General features: G+C 46.9%; 1 protein-coding gene across 3 annotated transcripts in view; it reads left to right on the top strand.

Moving 5' to 3' along the window:
* sowah (ankyrin repeat domain family member sosondowah) overlaps window positions 1–22,256 on the top strand; it is a 108,461-nt gene that overhangs the window by 38,795 nt on the left and 47,410 nt on the right. The window contains exon 7 of one of the 3 annotated variants that reach the window (XM_076529949.1): window positions 10,029–10,151. The exons of the other annotated variants lie outside the window; for them this stretch is intronic. Coding sequence (XP_076386064.1) covers window positions 10,029–10,136 — 108 coding nt within the window. The 3' untranslated portion in view covers window positions 10,137–10,151. Of the gene's footprint in view, window positions 1–10,028; window positions 10,152–22,256 lie in introns of those variants that run through there. 3 annotated transcript variants of the gene reach the window in all.

Consider the following 22,256-nt stretch of genomic DNA (forward strand, 5'->3'; position numbering starts at 1 on the left):
CTTTTCCGCAGGAAATTTGGTACTTCCGTGAATCTTCCTCTTTTCTAATTTCGTTTACCTTGTACACGTATCGTACACATGTAACACGTGCACACATAAAAAGTGCACACACATATGTGACACCGTGCATCTTACACATATGTGACACCGTGTCAAGACGTTACCACGTGCATGGAGATGCAAAATTGAATTGATATTAAGTCATGGGGCAAAAATTAAGAGGACGATGTTCGAAACATGTTCGAATGTGCATATCTGTAATTATCTAAAGTGTAAAATGAATACGAACCTCCAGAGTCCACAATTTTTTACATGGCTACCATGTTCTGGCGACAAGATTCCGTTCGGTTCAGTTGGTGTCCGCGGCCAGTTATTCGACGCTCGTTTACGGCGTCGTTCGCAGTAGACGGTCAATTAGAGCTCGAACGACGAGTGATTCGTCGTGAAATATTTTGGGTCGAGGGTGGCAGGCTCGAAGGGAAGAGTGAAAAAAAGGAAAGACTGGGTCGCTATGTCTCGCTGGCAATCCGAGAAGTCCCGCGGACGTCGTTGGGACTTATAAATCGCTTCCAGGTTTCGGTGGTCCCTTCGCGGGGACGCCTGTCACGCGTTATCCTAACGACGTTTAACTAATCACGCCCGGGGAAAATATATATCCACGATGGGAAGCTGGCGCCTCGAGCCACTCTATCACCGGCTCTCCGGGCTCTCCGCTTAATTTGTATCAAAACATGTCAAGCCGGGGCGCCACGCGAACGAGTTATATGTTTAACACAGACACGAACGATGGAACCGTACGTGGCCGATTGTACACGCCATCTATTCGTGCGCAATGTGCCTCGCATGTGTGCACCGGAGATCCGCATCCCCCATAAACGCAAGAACGACCTCCCCATACGTTCGCGAACGAAATTGCACGGGCCAGATCAATTAGTTCGACCCTCGTGGACCATTCAATTTCGACTAGATAGCTTTAAAATTATTGGCCTCGTTCCGTCGACTGTGACGGTGTCGGCGAAACGGGATGTCCTTTGGTGCAGTGCAATATATGGCTCTTTGGAAAAATTTTTTGGTAGAACGCTATATCGAGTACAGATTGATCGTTGCAATTTATACGCGTTATGAATTTATTTTTTTATGAAGGAATAAAAGATTGATACCTGAGCAATAAAGAAGTGAATCGATACAAAATAAATAATGCAACAAATTATCAGGGAAAAATTATTGTAATGTTCGGTTAAATAAGACTCAGAATTTGAGGATATTTAACAGCAGAATTATTAACAAGTTATAATCAATGATGTATATAGACGTCATGAACAGTAAATAATTTTAATCTTGCAATTAAGGCACTGTGTGCAAAATCGCCCTATTAACGATCTCTTTCCCTGTGGACCACTCGTCATAGATTGCACTTGTGCAGTGATAACCAGCAGCTGCAGTGCTCGAACCCTGTATTCAAAACACTGCAATTGCCATGACAGCATTGCCTATGCGCAATATCGCATGCAGAAGATATTAGCGTGCTCAAAAAATGTTACAATCGTAATACAATTATTTTGCACATAATATTGTTCATGATATTACAATCATATACATGTCGTCATTATACAATCATATACATGTGGTCATTACACAATCATATACATGTGGTCATCATACAATCATATACATGTGGCCGTTATACAATTATGTACATGTGGTCATCATACAATCATATACATGTAGTCATTATACAATTATGTACATGTGGTCATCGTACAATCATATACATGTGGTCATTACGCAATCATATACATGTGGTTATTATACAATCATATACATATGGTCATCATACAATCATATACATGTGGTCATTATACAATCATGTACATGTCATTAGACATTCGAAGGCTTGTAAATATAATGTCTGGTGAATTTGAGGTTTCACAAATTCCTAAATTGAAAATAATTGCCAAATTTACATGTAGCGTTAATTATTTCGGGAACGAAATGGGCGATTTCTCGCCGGTAAGTTGTCCATACCCAAAGAAAGCAAGATTGCAGTGTACGAAACACGTATCCACGGTTAACAAGGTAGAGAAGAAACCGAAATAATAAAGTACAGTGTCTGCGGATAGAAAGTGGCAAAAAGTAGGAATAACACGTTGTCCCTAAAAATTAATGGGGAGAAAGAGGAGGCTATCAGTCGAGGACATCGGGACCCGTGGTACCTTCTGCCGCCAATTACAACATTCCACGTTCTTCTGGGCGGACGAGCGTCTTCGTGCGGGCAACGGCACGCGATTTCCTGCCAAATTGGGGCCGGATTACGATCGTTTCCATCGACGCCTCGAGCGATCGCAAGAAAACTCGGCTCGCTCGAATGTTTCTAACCAGTCGGAGGGATTTCATTTCTATCCCCGTGGCGTAAAGAGAGATACTATTGCAAGCCGGTTATTTAGTCATAGGCTCAATTACATCCGGATGTTGGATTCCTCGCAGCGAGCACGAAGGATAATTCGAAGGGGTCGTTCTTTTTCTTCCCCGAGTCCTCGCCAATTTGCTACCTTTTACCGTGTTACGTGACTCGTTGGCTGCTATTCGTACGCCGGGAGGGCAGAGTAATATCGTAATTAGAAATCGGCGAAACGAACGATGCACGCAGGTACAACTTATCACTTTGTAAGCATCCTTTGGTTCGCCAGCGGCCTTTGATCGCACCCTTCGCGTGGTATCGAGCGGGAGCTGTACCTTTCACGAGATAGTCGTGTAAATTTCAAATCGTTTAACCGTACACGTGAGAATCGCTCCACGATGCTTTATTTTCCATTCGATCTTTTGTGACTGCAGGCCAAGCGATTACTCGATCTGCTGATTTCTTAGCCGCTGGTGATACATTCTGGAGCTAACAACACCGCGCTGCGTCTTGTGTAATAATCACACGATTATTGTTTATGGAAGTAAAAGTTGATGTGTAATTTCCTTATCTCTTCATTTCATGATCTCGAAGAAAAAACTCGTTTCTGTTTTAACTTCACGTTAAACCGTCGTAATAATTCAATGACCGCAGAAGATGATCTGCAGCCATGATCTGCATTACATACCTTTTGCATTCTATCATTCAATCCTTTCTTATACAGTTTAATAATCACCAGTTGCACATTGTAGTAATTTTACATTATACAGTAAAACTTCTTAAGTGCATATAAAGAAGTGCATAGAAACCGGTACCTTTTGTAGCATGGTTCGTGGCAATAGAAGAAACTGCTAATAAAATATACCCCAGGTCTAACAATCAATTTGCGACTATCGCACAAACGCCAAATCTAAAAGGTTAACGACCCCTAGTCACGCCACACTTCGTAGCTGTAAGGAACCATTGCAACCTGAAATTTTTCCCACGGCATCCTCCGCGAGTAACCTTTCGATCGCGACGAGAACACTCGTCCGCGACGCGGTAGGATCTCCGGTTTCGTGCGATCCGCGATGCTTATCTAGTATTCCGGAATCGAGGTGAATTTCACTACGAAGAAGATGTTTGCATATCGATCAGAGTTCCTTCCCTCGATGCTTATCTGCAGGTTGTCCCGATCGTATCCCGTGCACCGCGCCTCTGCCAGATCCGTTAGCCTGGTCACGAGCGATATCGAGATTATAAGAGTCGATTCCATACGCGATTTACATGAGCCTCGCGCTATTATATTACAAGCGTCCCGTTAAAATTGCGTTACAAGTTTTCCGCCTTCGCGCGGTGAAATAGAATGTGTGGCATTTATATCTAATTTGTGTAATACATGCATTGATATCTATACATGGCAATATTTTATATTTTATAAATATATTACAATGAAAGATGATGTGTCTAAGGACTGGACATTTATGTCCAGTTCGTTGACGTATGTGTACAATGAGATCATATGTGATCATGTTTAATATTTTATAAATATAATACAATGAAAGATTATGTGTCTAAGGACAGCACATTTATGTCCAGTTCATTGACGTACAATGTCTCGATGTCGAACATGTCTGTATCTAATGTGTTGATATCTAACGTGTCGATATCGAACACATCGGTGGTCATCGTAGAGATATCTAACGTGCTACTGTGTAACGTACAGATACCCAACACATCGATATCCATCGTGTGGATATTCAACGCGTCTATATGTAACACATCGATATCCAACGGGTCGCAATCCCACATGTCGATATCCAACGCATCGACATTCAGCGTATAGATACACAACGCGTAGATATTGAACGTGCCAATATCCAACGCGTCCGAATACCATATATCCAACATTCAACACAACAGTATTCAACGCGTCAATATCGAACGTGTCGGTATTCAGCGCACAGCTATCCAACGCGTCAATATTTAACGTGTCGGTATTCAACGCACAACTATCCAACGCGTCAATATCTAACGTGTCGATATTCAGCGCACAGCTATCCAACGCGTCAATATCGAACGTGTCGGTATTCAACGCGCCAATATCTAACGTGTCGGTATTCAACGCACAGATATCCAACGCGCTAGTATCTAACATATCGATATTCAACGCACAGATATCCAACGCGTCAATATCGAACGTGTCGGTATTCAACGCGCCAATATCTAACGTGTCGGTATTCAACGCACAGATATCCAACGCGTCAATATCTAACGTGTCAATATTCAGCGCACAACTATCCACCGCGTCAATATCGAACGTGTCGGTATTCAACGCACAGATATCCAACGCGTCAATATCTAACGTGTCGGTATTCAGCGCACAGCTATCCAACGCGTCAATATCCAACGTGTCGATATTCAGCGCACAGCTATCCAACGCGTCAATATCTAACTTATCAACATCCAACGCACCAATACCCAATACACACATTTCCCACATATCAGTATCCAATCTACAGACATCCAACATGCCAATATCTAACCTCCCATCACCCAGATATCTATCACACCGCCATATAACTAATCCAACGCGTCCTTATTTGACATGCAGATACCCAACATACCAGTATCCGCCGTCGTTTTCATCTTATAAGCACCGAACAACGAATGTCCCGTTAATGTCGCGTTCCCCTAACAGTGCACCTTCCTGCTACGTGTACGTTCGTGCGCATATCTACCTGGCTGGCCACAGCACCGCTCCGTAAATCAGGAACACGAGCCACGCTGGAAAAAGTCACTCGCCAGTTCGCCGATACGTTTACCTACGACGATGGCGAAGCTAACTTATGCCTCTACCTAGGCCGATCCCGCGCACGCCGGCTCGCGATATTTACGATTTGCTGGATCCGCAGTAAACCACTCTCCTAGCACGCCCTCCACCCTGCTCCTTTCCTCCGTTTCATCTTTCTCAGGATAGCACGCGTCTCTTTCGAAGAATTGTTCGGCGAACCCGCCGTTTGATCCAGTGTTGGCACATCGCTTTTATTCGGATCACACGATCCGAGTATTACGTTTCCTTTGGGAACTTTGGGAAGTGTTGAAATGGACTTTGAGATATACGTTTCGGATGATAATTAGGATGATTTATGGATGTGGAGGGCTCAGAAGCTCTCATCAAAATTTCCTATTTGGAAGTTTGAATGATTTGAAGTTACTGAGTTTTTGAATTTTGTGAACTACATTAAGCGTGTAATTCCTTTGAATACCGAACATGATTGATCCGTTTGACAGTCGTCATTATGGAGAAGATGGAAGTTCCTAAGTTTGTGAATTTGATAATTTGTGAACTACATTTGTGTGTTTAAACGTGTAATTCCTCTGAATACTAAAGACGATTGGTCCGTTTGACAGACGTCATTATGGAGAAGATGGAACTTCCTAAGTTTGTGAATTTGATCATTTGTGAACTACATTTGTGCGTGTAATTCCTTAGAATACCGAACACGATTAGTTTGACAGTCGTCATTATGGAGAAGGTGCGAGAAGCATGGTTGTCCATTTCGGCTAGGTTAAACGAAAGAAAGCTCGGCGAGTCCGAGGTTCGGCCACGCGGCGGGCATAAATATTCCACGGGTTGCTTAAGAAGTAGCTATGGAGCTGCCGCGAGGCCAATTTAGAGGCAGCTCGGTTAATGAGCCACCGCGGATGCCACACGCATCTTTTTGCGCCCGGGGCCCCTGCCTCTGTGTGGCCAACTCGGTGCTTAACAAACGGATGGGCACCTGGTTCTACTCTTTCCATTCCTCTCTTTGCCGTACCTCTTCTTCGGCCTCGTCGTTGCGCCGGGAATCTCAATAACCACGTTTAGGAAGTCCATATTAACGTTTCTATTCGACGCTTTCGTCGGGTAATCTCGAGATCCGTCACGTTCCGGTTCGTGCCTCTCTAGAATTCGTACGTTTTCTTGATCCCGGAAATTCTACGTCTTTTACCCACGAAATTCCTTCGTAGGTTTTGTGTGGGCAGATCCTTTGTCTAAATGTGAGGCGTTAACAATGAGACGTATATCACGGAACGAAATAAATCATTTATAATTTGTAAAATGTGCAAAACTCGCAAATTAGGCTTTTACTCATCCTACAGGAAAGTATATTTTTTAATTATGTATTTTTACAACAACTTTCAAATATCGCTTCGTATGTAGAAATCCGATTGTATCACATGTTTCAAAAAATAAAAAAGTTAAAAATCATTTAAAAAGTCTTAGAAACTATTACTATTTCAATAAGTTAGAAATAACGGAGCAGTATATCGATAACTTAATATCCAAGTCCAACGAATCAAGAAAGCACAACTGGTTTCCACCTCCGCGGCACAATTATAAAAACCTCCCGGTTAATGACGCGGTTATAAAACGGGGTCCAGGTCATCGAGGTCGAGGAACGGCGAAGGCGGTGGCGGCGGTTCGCGCTTATTTCATTCGGTGACGCGTTATTAAAACGTATAAACGAAGACGATAAAGAAACGTATACGCGAAAGTTAACGCCTTCGGATTTAACGGGCATCCAATTAATTCCGTGACACATCGCGCGCATTCGTTCGCGTTCACGCGGGGCACAGCTGCGGGACACGAAGCACCCCTGCGGTGCGCCTCCTCTTGAATCCTCTTCGCGATTTGCCAACCAACTTTTGGTCCTCGTAACTGGCAGAAGGAATGAACTCTATTCGCCTTTTAACGTTTATGCTTGGTTTCTCGATTAATTGGTGCGAATTTAGTGGCGATAGCTTTTTAAGTTCTATTCATTGAAATTTTATAAGCTTCTAATAGTATTTGTGCAACTTTTAGTTAATTCCATGTGTATCTAATTTTGTGTAAATGTAGTTCTACGCGTTGAAATTCTATACACTCCAATTTCTACGTGCCCCAAGTTCTACGCGTCGAAATTCTACACACTCCGATTTCCACGCACCCTAAGTTCTACGCGTCAAAATTCTACACACTCCGATTTCCACGCACCCTAAGTTCTACGCGTCCCAATTTCTACGCACCCTAAGTCCTACGCATCGAAATTCTACACACCCCAATTTCTACGCACCCCAAGTTCTACGCGTCGAAATTCTACACAACCCAATTTCCACGCACCCCAAGTTCTACGCGTCCAAAGTTTCACGCGTTCCAAGTTCAACGCGTCCTAAGTCTCACGCGTCCTAAGTTCCACGCGTCTAAATTTCTACGCGTCCTAAGTTCCACGCGTCCCATATTCCACGCCTAAGTTCCACATGTCTCAAGTTCCACGCATCCCAAGTTCTAAGCATCCTAAGTTCCACGCGTCCCAAGTTCTACGCGTCCCAAGTCCTACGCGTCGAAATTCCATGTGTTCCAAATCCTACGTGTTCAAATTTTACGCACTCAAAGTCCTACACATGGAACTTCTGCGCATCCCACATCCTACACACCCCAATTCCACCGCGTCACAAATTCTACACGTCGAAGTTCTGCGCACCCCTAGTCCTACTCATTCAATTCCTACGCGTCGCAAGCCCAACTTAGAACTTTCATTCTTCGTCCCTTGCATTGTACTTCCCTACCCAGGTCACAGATTTGATGAAAAGTCAACGACACACAGTACCCACACTCTAACATCTAGAATCTTAGGTTTCCAACTTCTGGAAAATCATTTTGGTTTTAGAAAGCGTGTCTATCCTTATAAGTTTAGCTTTAATAGAGAGGCCTAGGTTGCACGGTCATCGCATATTGTCAAGAACGCACCGTAAATAGACCGCAACGAGGCCTATAAGCCTCGCGGATCATTCTGAATGCTTCCTCTCGCTGTTCCCCGCTGTGGCGCGCGTCACTCAACGCCGGGACATTATTTGTAGCCACGGATGCGACCCTAATAATAACGCCACGTAACGGAAAGGAGAAGTCGGTTGAATTTAGAGTGGTTCGAACGGCGAAGGGGACGGCAGAAAATCTGGTCTTTCTTTATTAATCTCGACCGGTACGCGCTCGGTTAGGAATTGATAATTAATGCTCGAGACTTAATGCTTGCCGTTTATCTTTAGCGGGCTCTTTTACGTTCCGGAGGCAGGTGCAACCCTTTCTAAGTAACGACGAACTGCTTGCTGACGTATGATAAACTACCGATCGTGAAAGGGTGGACTTTGTCGGGCCGTGTCCTTTTGACTTGTGCGTTTCATGGTATCGTCGTGATTGAATCTGGGTTATTAGCACCAGCGATACGTTATTCCGTTCAAAGGATAGAATATTTATATATGTATTAATGGACAAAGCTTTGTTTCAGTACTTGTCCAATTCTTGTCTTAAATCTTAAATCTTCCTCGTCTATTTACAAGGAATAAGCATGCCTTTATTAATGCCCTCAATTATTACTATTATATTTCTTTAATATTTAAGTATCGTGTACATTTTATTGAGACCTGTATAAGTACCAAGTTAAGTTTGAAGCTCTAAACAGTAACTTATTAAGTACATACTAGAAATTACAAATACAGTCAAAAAGTCAAAATATATTCCGTAGCTCACGTAAGCTGACGACCAGCCGTCCATTGATAAAATCTCTGGACGTATGCTCGTCGCGTGTTCACGCCAGCTAGAATTATCGAGCAGATGCGAGCGAGTTGCCGCGAACTCGTGGCTTCTTTCTCCTGCGTGGCAGCAGCGACGTACGCGTCTTGTAGAACGCGCTTGTACGTATGCTCGATCCGAATGAGAGAAGCTCGTACGTCGAGTTGGTGATGTGGCGAGACTAACCGATGCACGGCTCGTTGCCGCTGTCACCGAGCTACTATCTCACTCGTTGGTCCCGCGTAAAGCTCGCGACGCTTCGTTTGCGTGTGCACACGCTCGTGCGTGCGCCGGATCGCGCGCGTGTTCGAGCGAGGGCCGCGCCACCCTCGTAAGACACGGCGAGCACGTCGCGCCAACAACCGAGTATTTATTAAGCGTGGCCACCGTGCTGACAGTTATGACGCCCCAGTTCGCGTTTATTTGTCCTCGAACGAGCGACTCCGCTATCGATACCGGTCGCCATTTTGTCAGCGCGCGGCTAGAAGTTCGACGGAAGTTGCTGAACGTAAAAATGTTTCTGTGTTTGAAAATTGTGATAATTTTATATATCGAAGTCTTCTTGAATTAATTGGCATGCAGGAGGGTTTTTAAATAGCTTCGCTGCGCCGTTTCACACGGATAAAACACGGATAACGCGACGTTCCCGACTCATTATTCCACAGCGACGCGGGCAATTTATACGCGTTCACGGTATGATTTATCGCCGTCACGGTCGTCGTTGCTCACTTAATAAAAGTAACGACAGTTCTAATTATGGTCGTTAGCGGTTTATAATTGCTGTGCGCACGTCGATGCAAATCTTTAGTCCGCTCTGCGTTCAGTAGACCTCTTCTTCATCGCAACGTATAATTTTTTCATTAATTTCGGTCAAGTAATGACACGATGAGAGTAATCTATCCGCGTGTTTTAAAATCAGAGATAAAAATGACCGTATCGTTGAATGTCCATTTCGGGAGGATGCAAAACGATGCCGACGAGTCGTAAACGATCCTAACATCGATCATTTTCGGAAGCAAATAAAGTCCTCGATTTTGTCGAAATTTTCGAATGTTTCAGGCACCTCGGAGAACGTCGCGTTGTCGAGAGAAGCGTTCGTTAACGGTACTCCAAGCTGGCTCGTTTATTTCCATGGCAATACATCCGCGGTTCGTGTTTCCTCCGTAGGAACACGTATGGAAATCCTTAGAAGGCCATGCATGCAGTGTGGACGGATACACTCCTCGAGGGTTGGCGATGCTCTTCTTTTTTCGAGAATCTCGAGAGGACCGGCAAAACATCAAGGCCTCTCGAGAGTGGCCACGAGCTCTTCAGGGACGTACCGTATTACAATGGTCCTCGCCGAGAAGAGAGTATCGGGCGTCCCGTGGAGAGCCACTCGAGGATGTGTTTGAGAACGTGGGGGCCTCGGTTTTCTCTCCGAGCTTAAAACAAACAGCTCTCACCTGTGCCATCGATGGCATAATAACCACCTGTGTCCTCTGTGTCGGCATCTTTCAGCTTTTTGCTCGTTTCCAGCGAAAACTTTTTTACCCTTTGCTATACTACACTCCATCCGTTTATCGCGTACTTAGAAAAACTTTGCCCTCTCGATTTTCTGCCTCGTGAAATTTTTATACCAGCAGCTGCGTAGGTGAAATCGGTTAATAAAGTCGCAGTGAAAACGGTCATGTATGGTCAGACAGGTTGACTCTCGTGAAATTTATACCCTTCAAATTTTCATGAGTTAAATTTTGTATTACGGTTTTGAAGGACCTGACATTCAACACAGAGACTTCTCAGAGAAAAATAAAATACAAGAATTTTGATCCTAGTTTTTATCATAACTAATGTACAGGGTTAATTTAAATATTGTTTAACTAATGTAAGGAGAATGTATCTGTTAAGCGTTTCTGCTTCGTCTCAGGTTGCAGAACAATGGCGATTTTTTGAACGTTCATGTTCGAATCTTCCCGCTATCTTCCAATTACTTGGTTGTTGGTTCATATTCTCCGGAGTCCGCTTCGTCTTCCTCGCGAGTACGCCTAGCAGGTAGGCGCCCGTTGTGTTTTCTCCATTATATTCCACGGCATTTATCATTGTACCCTTTTTTTCAATGCAATCAACGTTTTATCGGTCTCGTATCTCTTTCGCCGTGCGCGATTCATTCTTTCTTATTTTTTTTTTCTTACCTTCGTCTGTTCGCCTTGCGTTCTCTCTCTTCCTCTGGCCAGCTCGTGATACTCCATTCAGGTTCCCGGGGACTCTCAGGGCCCTTCTCGCGAGAGCAACGTTACGAGACCGTCGAGCCACTCGTTTATCTTGCTTGACGAGGAAAGGAGGAATTAACGAGGAATTAATAGTGGATCCTAATGATAAATGATCCCCTCAGCCAGCCACCCCTGCCGCCTGTCCTAATTTGTCTAATTATTTCGCTTAATTCCTTCTCGCGCAACGACAAGATTTCGTGCCTCGCTTAACGAAACGAAACTAATTAATGGGATCATTAACTTGCGAACCGGTTGGCATACATTTCTTACGAGAAATGAGACGATTTCCGCGGACAGGCCAGGCCGCCCCGAGGCGTCTGGTCTCCTACGGGCGCGTGCTTCGCCCGAACGAATTATTTTGTTCCGTTCGAGAAAAGAGAAGGGAAAAAACGATTATGCTCTCGGACAGATTAATGAAAGGACTTTTATCAACGGAAGAGAACAGTCTAATTAATAGCAATGATTTAACGGCCATTACACCGCTCGTTCACGGACGAGGTATTCCAAGTTGTTTTCGATGAATTCAAAACGTATAAAAATTCTGTTGGACTCTACGAAATCGTGGAGCTTTGTCGGGTGGTTTGATCGGTGCCGAAACTATCAAGCTTTAGCATACAAATGATTCGACAAATATCGTGTGAAATTCTTTCGCATAAATTTGCCGTTCCGACGGCCGTTACTTTATCTGATATTACATCTCCTCGGAACCTACCGTCATCGACAAATTCCTTCTAAATCAGGAGAGCAACGACGAAGAGCAACGCAATTTCGCAAGTTTACAGACGTAACCATAAAGCTGTTCGCGGAGGTAGCGAGGCAGGCGTTTCGACGCTGAAATAATACAAACAAGCAGAGAAGGAGAATGTCGACGGGATAGGTGCGAGAACGTCGTCGGGGTCGAGAGCGATAGGACTTCGGTGAACATAAATTACCGCTGCGCCCGCTCGAGCCCCGCGAGAAGTGAGTTATTTGCGTGTGACTGATGGAACGCGCCAGCTGAGGAAAGCCATCGGGTAAACAGCCGTGCACGCGCGTCCCGTCTTCGTCGACGTCCCCTTTTTTCGCGTCTTATCTCGATACAGGAGCCGACGATAATTGTCAAAAGGTCTCGTTTTGGCCGCGTGCTCGCGTCAACCGTCGCACGCGATTCTTGAAAAGATGATTGCGCGTCTATTACCAGACAGCCGAAATTTTTTATGCCGTTCAAGAAACCGGGATAATAAGCTTCGTGGATAGAAACGTTGAACGACAGCGAATTAATATAAATTTTCTGGTAAATGTTGCTTCTGCGTATTTCCGCACGGCAATTTTTATTAAAATCTTCGATAGCGTAATGTACACGCGAATAAAAGAAATACGATAAACGTTTCGGAACGGGTAGAGGTGTTGCGTTCGAACGAGGGGTGCAACGATACGTCACGCGATCGTCAAAGGAACGATACACGCGATTACGGATCGTGCCTGCGAGAATAAGTTGTAATTTAGTTGTACGATTATGTTGAAAGTTGGAGCAAACTCGAAGATTGCTTCCTGGTTGAAAATACACAAAGAAGAAGCCATTGGCGTAACTAAGTAGATACGTAGATTCACTAAATTTACAGACTAGTCCTTTCTAATCTCCAAATAAAAGCTGTTTACTCGTGTCCAACCTAAAACCTTAACACTAACAGTAGAACTTCATAGACTCCCTTATTTAACCAACCTCAAAAACCCCAGTTACAATGTGAAACACGTGTGTGTCAGTCCACGACAAACGCGAACACGAAATTTCGTTCGATTCGGTGATACTATCAATCGTTCGACCGGAAGCACCCTTTATTTGTCTACGAAGAAGGACGCTGACGGCCATAACGGCAAAAGAGTTGGCGGCCAAAAAAGTCGTCCCTACGAACGTTTACGAGCGACATTAGACGACTACTTGTTTCTCTTGCTTCTTCTGCAAACACTCCGAAAGTTGATATAAGGACGATAAAACGAAGCCAGATTTTATGGCTTTCGAGGAGTTAAGACGAAGGAAGTTGTTAACCAGACGACCAGACACCGAACGTAGTCGTCAATGTCGTTCGCGTGACGAAAACTTACTTGTGTTTCTTTTATAAACGATCGCCTCGTGAAAAACGTTTTCCACGAAAACTCTGTTCATGAAATAACGTTAACTGCGGTCTTTAGGCTGTCACAAAGAACATCCAAATGAATCTCTAAAACTAGTTGATGATTTTGACCATGATATATACTTTGGCTGTTTATTTTATCCTTTTGATCATAAGTGTATCCGTTTTACTAGTATACCCTAGCTTTGGCTCGTAAACTCTAGGGTTTAGAGAAGTTCAGGTTGGAACAAATCTTACTCTCGGTGTAAATCTTAATGTATCAAAATTCTGTCCCTTATGTTCCTTGTGTCGATACAAGTTTGCAAAATAGCATTTCGAGTACCGAACGCAGCTCTGTGGCCGTAGATGCAAAAGCTAGGAGGGACTCGTCGGTTAATCCTGGAGCCGTTTGTCAGAGGAGTCGGCATCGGCACACCGGCAACGGTATACAGAAAATGAACGAGGCGGTTTCCCAACCTCCTCGGTTACACCGCACTCGGTATATTTATTGGTGACGTTATTTTGGTATTTCGTTACGGTCGACGTCGGGCACGAGGCCGCGGCTCATTCGATCCGTTGAGTAATCGTCGCCATTAAACAAGCCTGTCCTCTCGCGTCTATACGCGGGCAGGCTGCTTTTTCGAAAGACGACGATGCCACGAAAAGGGGGTAACCGTGCGCTGAGAAATAAGGGAGGCGGAGAGGAAGCAAGATGGCCAAAAAGCGACGAACTTGGCCAGAAGAGGAACACAGATGTCTGTTAGCAGTGATAGAACGACCGGGATTCACGCTATGACCGTTACACCGCCAATTCGCTCGGTGATGAACTACCCTGATTCTCCTTCTCTCTTCGACGACCGCTTTTCTTTCTTCTTCGCGACGATGTCTAAGTTTGCGACATCCTTTCGTGGCAACAGTAGCGCTGGCCAATTAGCCTGGTCTCGCTTTTGGACTTCTTAACACGCATTTGGAGCTACAGGGTGAAGCACGTAACGCGGTAGAAGAATATTATTTCAAACAATAGCGATAAGTATCACTGCTGTCAAGAAATGGAGTCTGTACTGGAAATGTTCTACGTCATCATCTTTTTTTTGAAAAAGTGAACTAAAATACTCGAAGTACCCGAGTATACTTGTTCGAGATCGATCAACTTCGTCTATTTATAACATTAAGTCGCGACGAGTGTTAGCGAAAATGGCGGTAAGAAGAATGTTGTCCATCAAGAGGTAGAACAGTGTATCCGTCGGTGGCAGACGAAACCGTGGTCCGTTCGGATCCTGTAACTGGCCGTCGTTGTCCAATTTACCGGCTCGCGTTGGTTACTTTTCAAGGCATAGCGAGCGATTAGATCGGGACTCGTCGCGACACGGCATTGCCAGCGTCGAGGCGTTCGCTTCTGGAGCCGTTTCTCGACCGGTCGTCCAATCTGTCGAAGCGACCGGACCGATAGCATCGAACGGGGTCCCGCGTCGAGGATCTGGAACAACGGCGTGGCGCGGCGCGGTGGAACAGCCTCGCCAATTTCTCTTTCCCCGACGGCGTCGAAGACAAAGTCGAAGACAAAGCTGCTGGCCCCTGGCCGGAATTTCGCTCGTAGGCGGAAAGCGGACGTTATACCTACGCGGAGCCACACGGTCGGAAGAGAAAGAAAGAAAGAGAGAAATTGAGCGGGACCACGGACCAAAAAACAGTCCCCGTGGACCAAACAGTCAACGCGGTCCCCATTATGTACGCAAGGGAGCGAGCTTTTTGCGGGGAATGCCTCGGCTCGCCGAGGGTGGCCGCCGTCGTCACGTTGACGAGAGTCGCGCAGCTGGAAAACCGAGCCACCTTCGCGACCGAGAGATTTAGAGAAAAGGGACCAACAGAAATCGGGCGAAACTGGAACGAGAGCAAACAGAGCCACGATGCTTTGCTCGCGTGCTTTCGGCTATCTCTATATATTCCGCTTCCAACCTACACGTGTCTCCGCGTGTCTCCTCGCTGTTCCGGGCTTAACATTCTTGCGGGTACGATCCTCTTCCATCTTTTCCACTCTTCGCTGTTACTACTCTCGTTTTCTTATTTTCTCTTCCTCTTCTCTCTGTGTATCGTCACCGGGACGATCCGCGAGTTAACGCGTAATCCTCGACTCGCCTTCACATATCACCCTGCAACGATCGTTCGAAAAGTCGAGTACACACCCCCGGACTTCTCTGTTCGAATCTGCCTCGTGGAAAATTACGATCCTCCTTTAAGGCGTGACTTCTTTGGACTCGTAGCTCTCCTTCGGACAGGGAGGTTCTCGATCGTGGCGAGAGTTTGTTAGACCCGGTTCGGGAATCCGTGTTCGTTTTGGAAAGGCGATCGTCGGGAACAGGCACCGCGAGACTGACCCGAGGTAGAATTAAATCGCGTCGAATCGATCCCTTGTAACCCATCGAGACTCGACTTAGAATCCCTAGTCACCAGAACCAACTGTTCCATATTCGTCGCGCAGACATTCGCATTTGTCTCCGACAATCGTATCCACTCAGGCATCGGATAAACTATCCGGCTCGTTGCCCGGGCAATTAGAAATCTCCGGGATGTACGTACATAGAGCAGGGCCCGTACGTCAGGGCAAAGTGGAAAGACCGATTAGCGCGACTCGCTGTCAAAACATCCACTCGCAGCCGGGACACGAGCCACCCCTCGTCTCTCCGCGGCTCTTTCTCTCGGTGACGAGCACGCAAAGAGTGCATCCCGTGCACTCTGGGAGAATCAGCCACCCGTGTGCACTCTCGGCAGTCCATCACTCCCGGCTCGGACGGCTGCTGTCTGGAAGAGAGAGAGTAAAACAGAGGGATAGAGGAGAGAGAGAACGGTGGCTGGTCGGGCGCATAATATATCGGTTTAAAAGTACCGTTTATTTAAATGGCGTTTATACCGGCCCGCCACGGGACGAAAAACACAGGCCGCAGGCCTGAAAATAATAACGGGGTTAGCAGGGTCCTCGACGAGCAGAGAAATGTGTCCTGCGAGAGCAAGCACGCGGATGCAATTGAATCAATCATCCGGGAAAATGGGATTTCTGGATGCTCTCCGCGCCTCGTAAAACGCTATGAATTACCGTCCCGTGAAGTACCGCGTCGCCGCTATACTTGTCACCGAGCGGAAAAACGTCGCACGGTTCGTTTGCTCGTTTTAAGGTTTAACGTTTTAAGGGGAAACTTCTCTGTTTTCTTTTCTTTTCTCCGCTGGAAACGTCGACTTGGCTTCGTTCGCGTCGGCCACGATAAACTTTTCGCCGTTGGGCGTAATTTGTACCCGGTGGCTCGATCGTTAATCGTTTCGGGATTTCGAAGAGATTCGGTGGTCGTGCGCGAAGAGGATCGTGGGCCGTTTCGAACGTCCCCGCGTTTCACAATACGTCGCGACCGGCTGAGTTATGAAAATGGCACGAATGATTTTATCTCGGAGCCACAAATAAGCAGCTCCCTTTGAACGAACGTTTAGGTGTGATCGAGGAGACAAGCCGCCTAACTTTATAGTCCCTAACGGTGCTCGTCTTCTCTCTTTTTCTCTCTCTCTCTCTCTCGCTCTTCGTCTCTGGCTCGCGTCTTCTTCGGTCTTGTTCCTCGCTCCGGGAGAATTACGAAACCTACGTTCCTCGATGGATACGCGCGTGTTTTCTGCTCGAACGTGATCAACGTCAACTTCGTACTTCGTCCATCACCGACGCGTACAATTACGTCAGCGATGACACGATCTCTGGGCCGAGAGGAAAAAGTTGTGGACCACAAAATTAGAGAGGCATCGTAGCTGAATATGGACAACCGGACGTCTTTTGGATCGTTGTACGTCAACGACAACACGCGAGATCGGTCTTCTCGATCAGGGACCAGTACCTTTCGACCAGTTCGGTGCATGCCTCAGAATCGTCGGATCGTTTATGGACCGCGTAACGGACGAATATAGTCAAGAAATTTTTATCAAATATCGAGCCGCGTTCGTTCTTTTTGCCAGCGTTCGAAACGAGCCGGAGATTCCGCCCGCGGCGATGCTGGGAGAGAGACGACAACGTCGAAGCTGAAGAGCAACCGTGGACGCGGAGCACGCGAGGAAGAGACCCGTGGGACAAAAAGAAGAGAGGAGGAGCGGGCACGCGGTCTCCTCCGACGCTGAGGAAGGAAAACACAGGCTGGTGGAAGAAACGCGAACGGTAGCAGACGTGGAGCGCGGATTAACAATGCCGCAAATACTGGTACCGGCCGTGGAATGCCCGCGAGCGCACACGGCGCATAATTAATACGCTCCACGGTCGGGGAGCGACGGTGGAGAGAGTCGCGGCGCGCTGGCAACGCGAGAGGAGAAAGAGGACGAGGCTCGGGAGGAAGGAAGACGACACGGTCTCGAACCGAAGGATCGTGGAAAGAAAGAAAGAAAGAAAGAAAGAAGAAGAAGGGAAGCCCGTTGGTACCGGAGGGACCTGGTTCGGGATGTCCGCGGGGAGGAGATTTATGTGGCTCCTGATTGAATCGTTCTCACTCGATCGCGCCGCTTGCTTTTTGCCCTCTCGAGATTCTCTCCGCGCTCTTACTCCCTGCTCTCTGCGCGCCTTTCTTCTTCTACCGTCCTCCTCCGATCTTCCTCTCTTTTTCCTTTCCATTCCCTCGCTACGTCGACTATGCCCAGATCCGTGGCTTCGCGGTCGCATCTGGAACTCACCTATGCCTGGAACCTTATCTCGTGCCCCTCTGCGGTATGCAGCGGTACCCTTTGCTGAATTAATACGATCGATCCTTTCGGGGACGAAATCGATACGGCACATTCGGTTCGATTATAGTCAGAAAGGATTCTTAGCATATTAGTACAGTAATTTTGAGAATTTTACTTGTAACGTGAAATGAAACGAATTTTATTTAATAAATCGGGAATAAAGTAATTCCTTGCACCGTGTTCACATGCACCTGTATGCCACCTGCAGATCGTTCTTTCATACCGTAAGCTTATGTTGTAACACGCTGGTACAGGACATGGATCGTATTGTACAACCCATTACACGTTACAATACCATTCGTTGCAATTCATTGGCACACCGTGTATAAACAAAAGAGGCGCTGATACCTGCTGGATGCGCGATTGCACGTGTCCACAGGACCATTGTTCGAGAGACAGTGATTGATATTCAAAGAACACATTCGTTTGAATTGCACTTAATCCTTTAAGGATTGGTCGCACCATCAAGTGTCTCGTCCTTGACACACCGAATTTGCATCTCGATTTCGCATTTAATTTCTAAATCAGTTCGCATGGACATCACCCTGCTAATTATCACTGATTATCAAATCGTCCCGTTAATTCGTATATTATGCGAGATCGTTTCCGTCTCTGTTTTCCGAATCAACCATCTTGTTATCGTCAGAAACTGCTAAAAAAACCTTGATTTCTCACGCTCGTGCTCGTGCGCGCTTCACGTGCTCGTTCGTCACGGCTGTACGCCTACGTGCACGCCCACGACCGAACAAAAGCTAGAGAATTAACGTAGGAAAGTAGCATTTTGTCGAGATTAATATCCTCTTCCTTCGCGAGGAAGGCTTGCTCGCGATTCGGTTCGTTTCGTTTTTTCGCGCGCACCGGGATTCTAATCTATGGATTCATTTTTCCTGCGTTCCGTCGACGCAGGTAAACCACAACGTTCGACGTGGTCGATGTCGCGGTGCACGGTAAGTTTCTGGAACAGAATCTCCTCCATTGTAATGCCACGCTCTCGCTCGGGGCGCTCTGTTAGCTAGCTAGGCGGCGAACGGAAGCAAAACAAAAGACGCCGAAATGCGTTCATTATTTCGAGCTAATTGGCGGTGCCTTTACCCTCGAGCCGAGAGGGAGAGCCAACCAGTCGACCTGCAGCACCCAGAAGCACCGCAGAACCTCCACTCCTCGTACTTTCAAAAGCGACCTTCTCTCTTTTACGCGTTCGCCGCGGGCCCTCTCTTTCTCCTCCTGCTCCGTCTCCTTCTCCCTAACCTTTGAATTAAATATTCCTCTTTGGGTGAACAGGAATTTTCTATACCCCCCTAATGTTGTATTCGTGTCCCGCGTGTTCCACGGGGAACCGGCGTTCCTCTGTTTTACGGCCGCTTCTCCGTGCACCGTGTCTCCAGGGTAATCTGGACGTTTGAATGCTTGGCAGATCTCCTAGTCCCTGATATGAAGATACTTATGCGTCATGCAAAATGCCTCTTCAAAGACGTCTACTTCAAGCGCTCCTCTAATATTCCCAACATAACGCAACAATTCTTTCCTTGACACGCGAATCAAGAACGCGGAACGACCAATACGAAGAGGAGAAATACTTTTCAGTGGTACTCATTACGTTCAGGAAGATCCAACCTGCATCGCCAATTCCTCTCGTTCGAGGTTAAATAAGTTCGAGACAAAGACAGATATGCACGAGACAGCTGGCGATTCGTATTTCAGCCGAGCTTCCTCGAACTGTTCAGACGCGATGCGGGTTCGAGAGAAACGATCCGGAAAAGCGACGTTACCTGGCAACATTGCGGAATAACGAGAGCCCGAAGGGACGAGAAGTCTGGCTACGAAAGGGAGAAACGGTGGTAGGTGCTCGGCCACGTCCCCGATTCCAGCGACGAGGGGCACACCATGGAAACGACGGGACCGGGTCCCATGCTGCGCTAGGAAGCATATATCCTCCGCTATCTAAATAATTATCGCGGCCATTACCATCACGTGGCGTTGTCCGGTGGAACCAACGACGCGACAGTGCGCCCCACGCCGTAATATGAACGAGAATATTATGTATAGAAGTTGCGCGATCGTCTCGCGACGCGCCTGTGTGCGTTCGAGGAGCGTATTCGAGAGGAACGGCTACCGTGTTCGTACAGAGAGGATCAAGAGTACGACGATCTACCTGCTGTTCTCCGCGCGATTCGTCCTCGGTACCGGTGGACATCCTCCTGCCCAACAATTTTCGACTTCCAACCGCGTCGCGAGACGAATCTCCTCTTCTCGCGGCTTATTGATCGCGCCACTTACGCCGACATGTGTCGAGATACTTATCGTGAGCCCTGTACGCATACCGTGCAACCGTGCTCGCCGCTCGAGCGACGCGACCAGACTACCGCCAACCTGAATGAACCTCCTGGAACGCAGAGTCCATTTTTCCGCGAGGACCGATGGCTTTCGAGGGAACCCATTTCTCTTGGATTTTACTCTCCTTGTGTCTTCCTTGTTAAAAGTGTGGATTCCAAAAAGGTTTCGGTTCCTTGAAGTTCCAAACTTTCTCACATACGTCGCATTCGATCGTATAGTGCGTGTAGTTTTCGATTAATTATCGGCGTAATAAGAGAGCGGAGCGATGAACGAGTCTGAAGGAGTTTGCCGTAATCTGCTCACCGGTGCATTAAGTGCCGGTAACGCACGCAGCGGTGGATTAATCGCTTGTATCTGCGTTATGAGTGGTACATAATCGCGCGATGTATCGTTGGTGGTACGTAGATAGTCAGTGAATTTCACGGGCTCGTGTATAGGAATCGCGTTAAGCAACCTCTAGAAATTGGCACACAACGTAGAGAACGATAACCATCATCGGCTGTGTAGCGATCGATCCATCTACGAATAAACGTTGCCACGAACTCGTTTGCATAATTAAAAGAAACGAATGTATAATTCGTATACGAAATTCGTGGAATCGTTCTTATCGATTTTCCCGATCGTCTTCGGGCAGGTTCGCTGGTTGTCGGCCAAATTGGGTGACGATAGAGAGCCGGGAAGCAACAAATCAGCCAGCTAATCGTCCTATTTATGGCTAGTCCCGTACGAGTCCAGACGACTCGAGCGTCGCGCTTCCTCCTGCGGCTTCTCGACAACAGACTTTGGGGTGGATTAACCCGATTCACCGTGCGTGGAAGGGCATTACTTCCACGCAGTGTACCCTGTTCCGTGAATCGAGAGAGTCCCCCGATTTTCGCATAAATCAGTCCCTGTCCCCCGACGTTGGCTCTCTCTCTTTCCCAACGAAACCACCGTGGCGGCATCCCCTTCCTTCGTTCCACGGCGTTCCACCCACGGACAACCGGCCGAGAGAAGAAGACGGCGAAACGAAGAGCGGAGGAGCGCTATTTTATTGCCGGCTTAATAAATGGAGGCTCCTTTATTTGCTCGAGCCAGCATCCGCTCGCAGTTTGCCAACCTGTTTGCTAACAACAAATTAATCGGGTGACGTATCCCGGAGTGCGCGTATATACACGTATATATGTATATTTAATACGTATACGCTCGAGACTTCTTCTTCGCGAGTCTCTCTCTGTCTCTCCGTACGTACTTTTACCTTTCCGTTCTTATCCTTCGAGAACGAAGACGACAGCCCGCGGTACGAAGCTCGACAGCAGGCGTTCTTTCACCCCTTTCGAACGACCCGCAACCTGCTGGCTCGCTTCGCCGTTTCTCTTCTTCGCTTCTTCGTGTGCCCCGCAGCGGGCACAGGTATGCGTTACCCGCGGTGCCATGCTCCGATACGTACTTACGCATTGGCCAATCTGTAATTCATAACGCGAACGCTCGTTCGCGGTTTTTGCCCGGATCGCGCTGGGAGACCGACGGAAAGAATCGAGAGCCCGGACGACGAGGGACGATACGCGTCACGTCCAACGTCCCGTGGGAATAGAACCTGACCTGGTCAACGTCCTGCCGCTCCTGGCAAAACCGATGTTTCTTCCCTCGATATCCTAACCCGGTGAATACGGCTCGAACCGATGACAGATATATGGACACCTACTTCTGCGACGGGCGTCACCGACCATTTGATCTTTTAATTCTCGCCGATTCTTCTCTGCTTCTTTTTTCGACCCATATCAAATTCGAATCGATCGAGTCGGAGATCGTCGAGATAATTTTGTGTTTGTTGATCAAAGATCGATTATGTTATTAAACTCTTAATCGTGTACTCACCATGACACTTATTAGAT

The sequence above is a fragment of the Megachile rotundata genome, chromosome 3 (assembly GCF_050947335.1).
Source record: "Megachile rotundata isolate GNS110a chromosome 3, iyMegRotu1, whole genome shotgun sequence".
Lineage (NCBI taxonomy): Eukaryota > Metazoa > Arthropoda > Insecta > Hymenoptera > Megachilidae > Megachile > Megachile rotundata.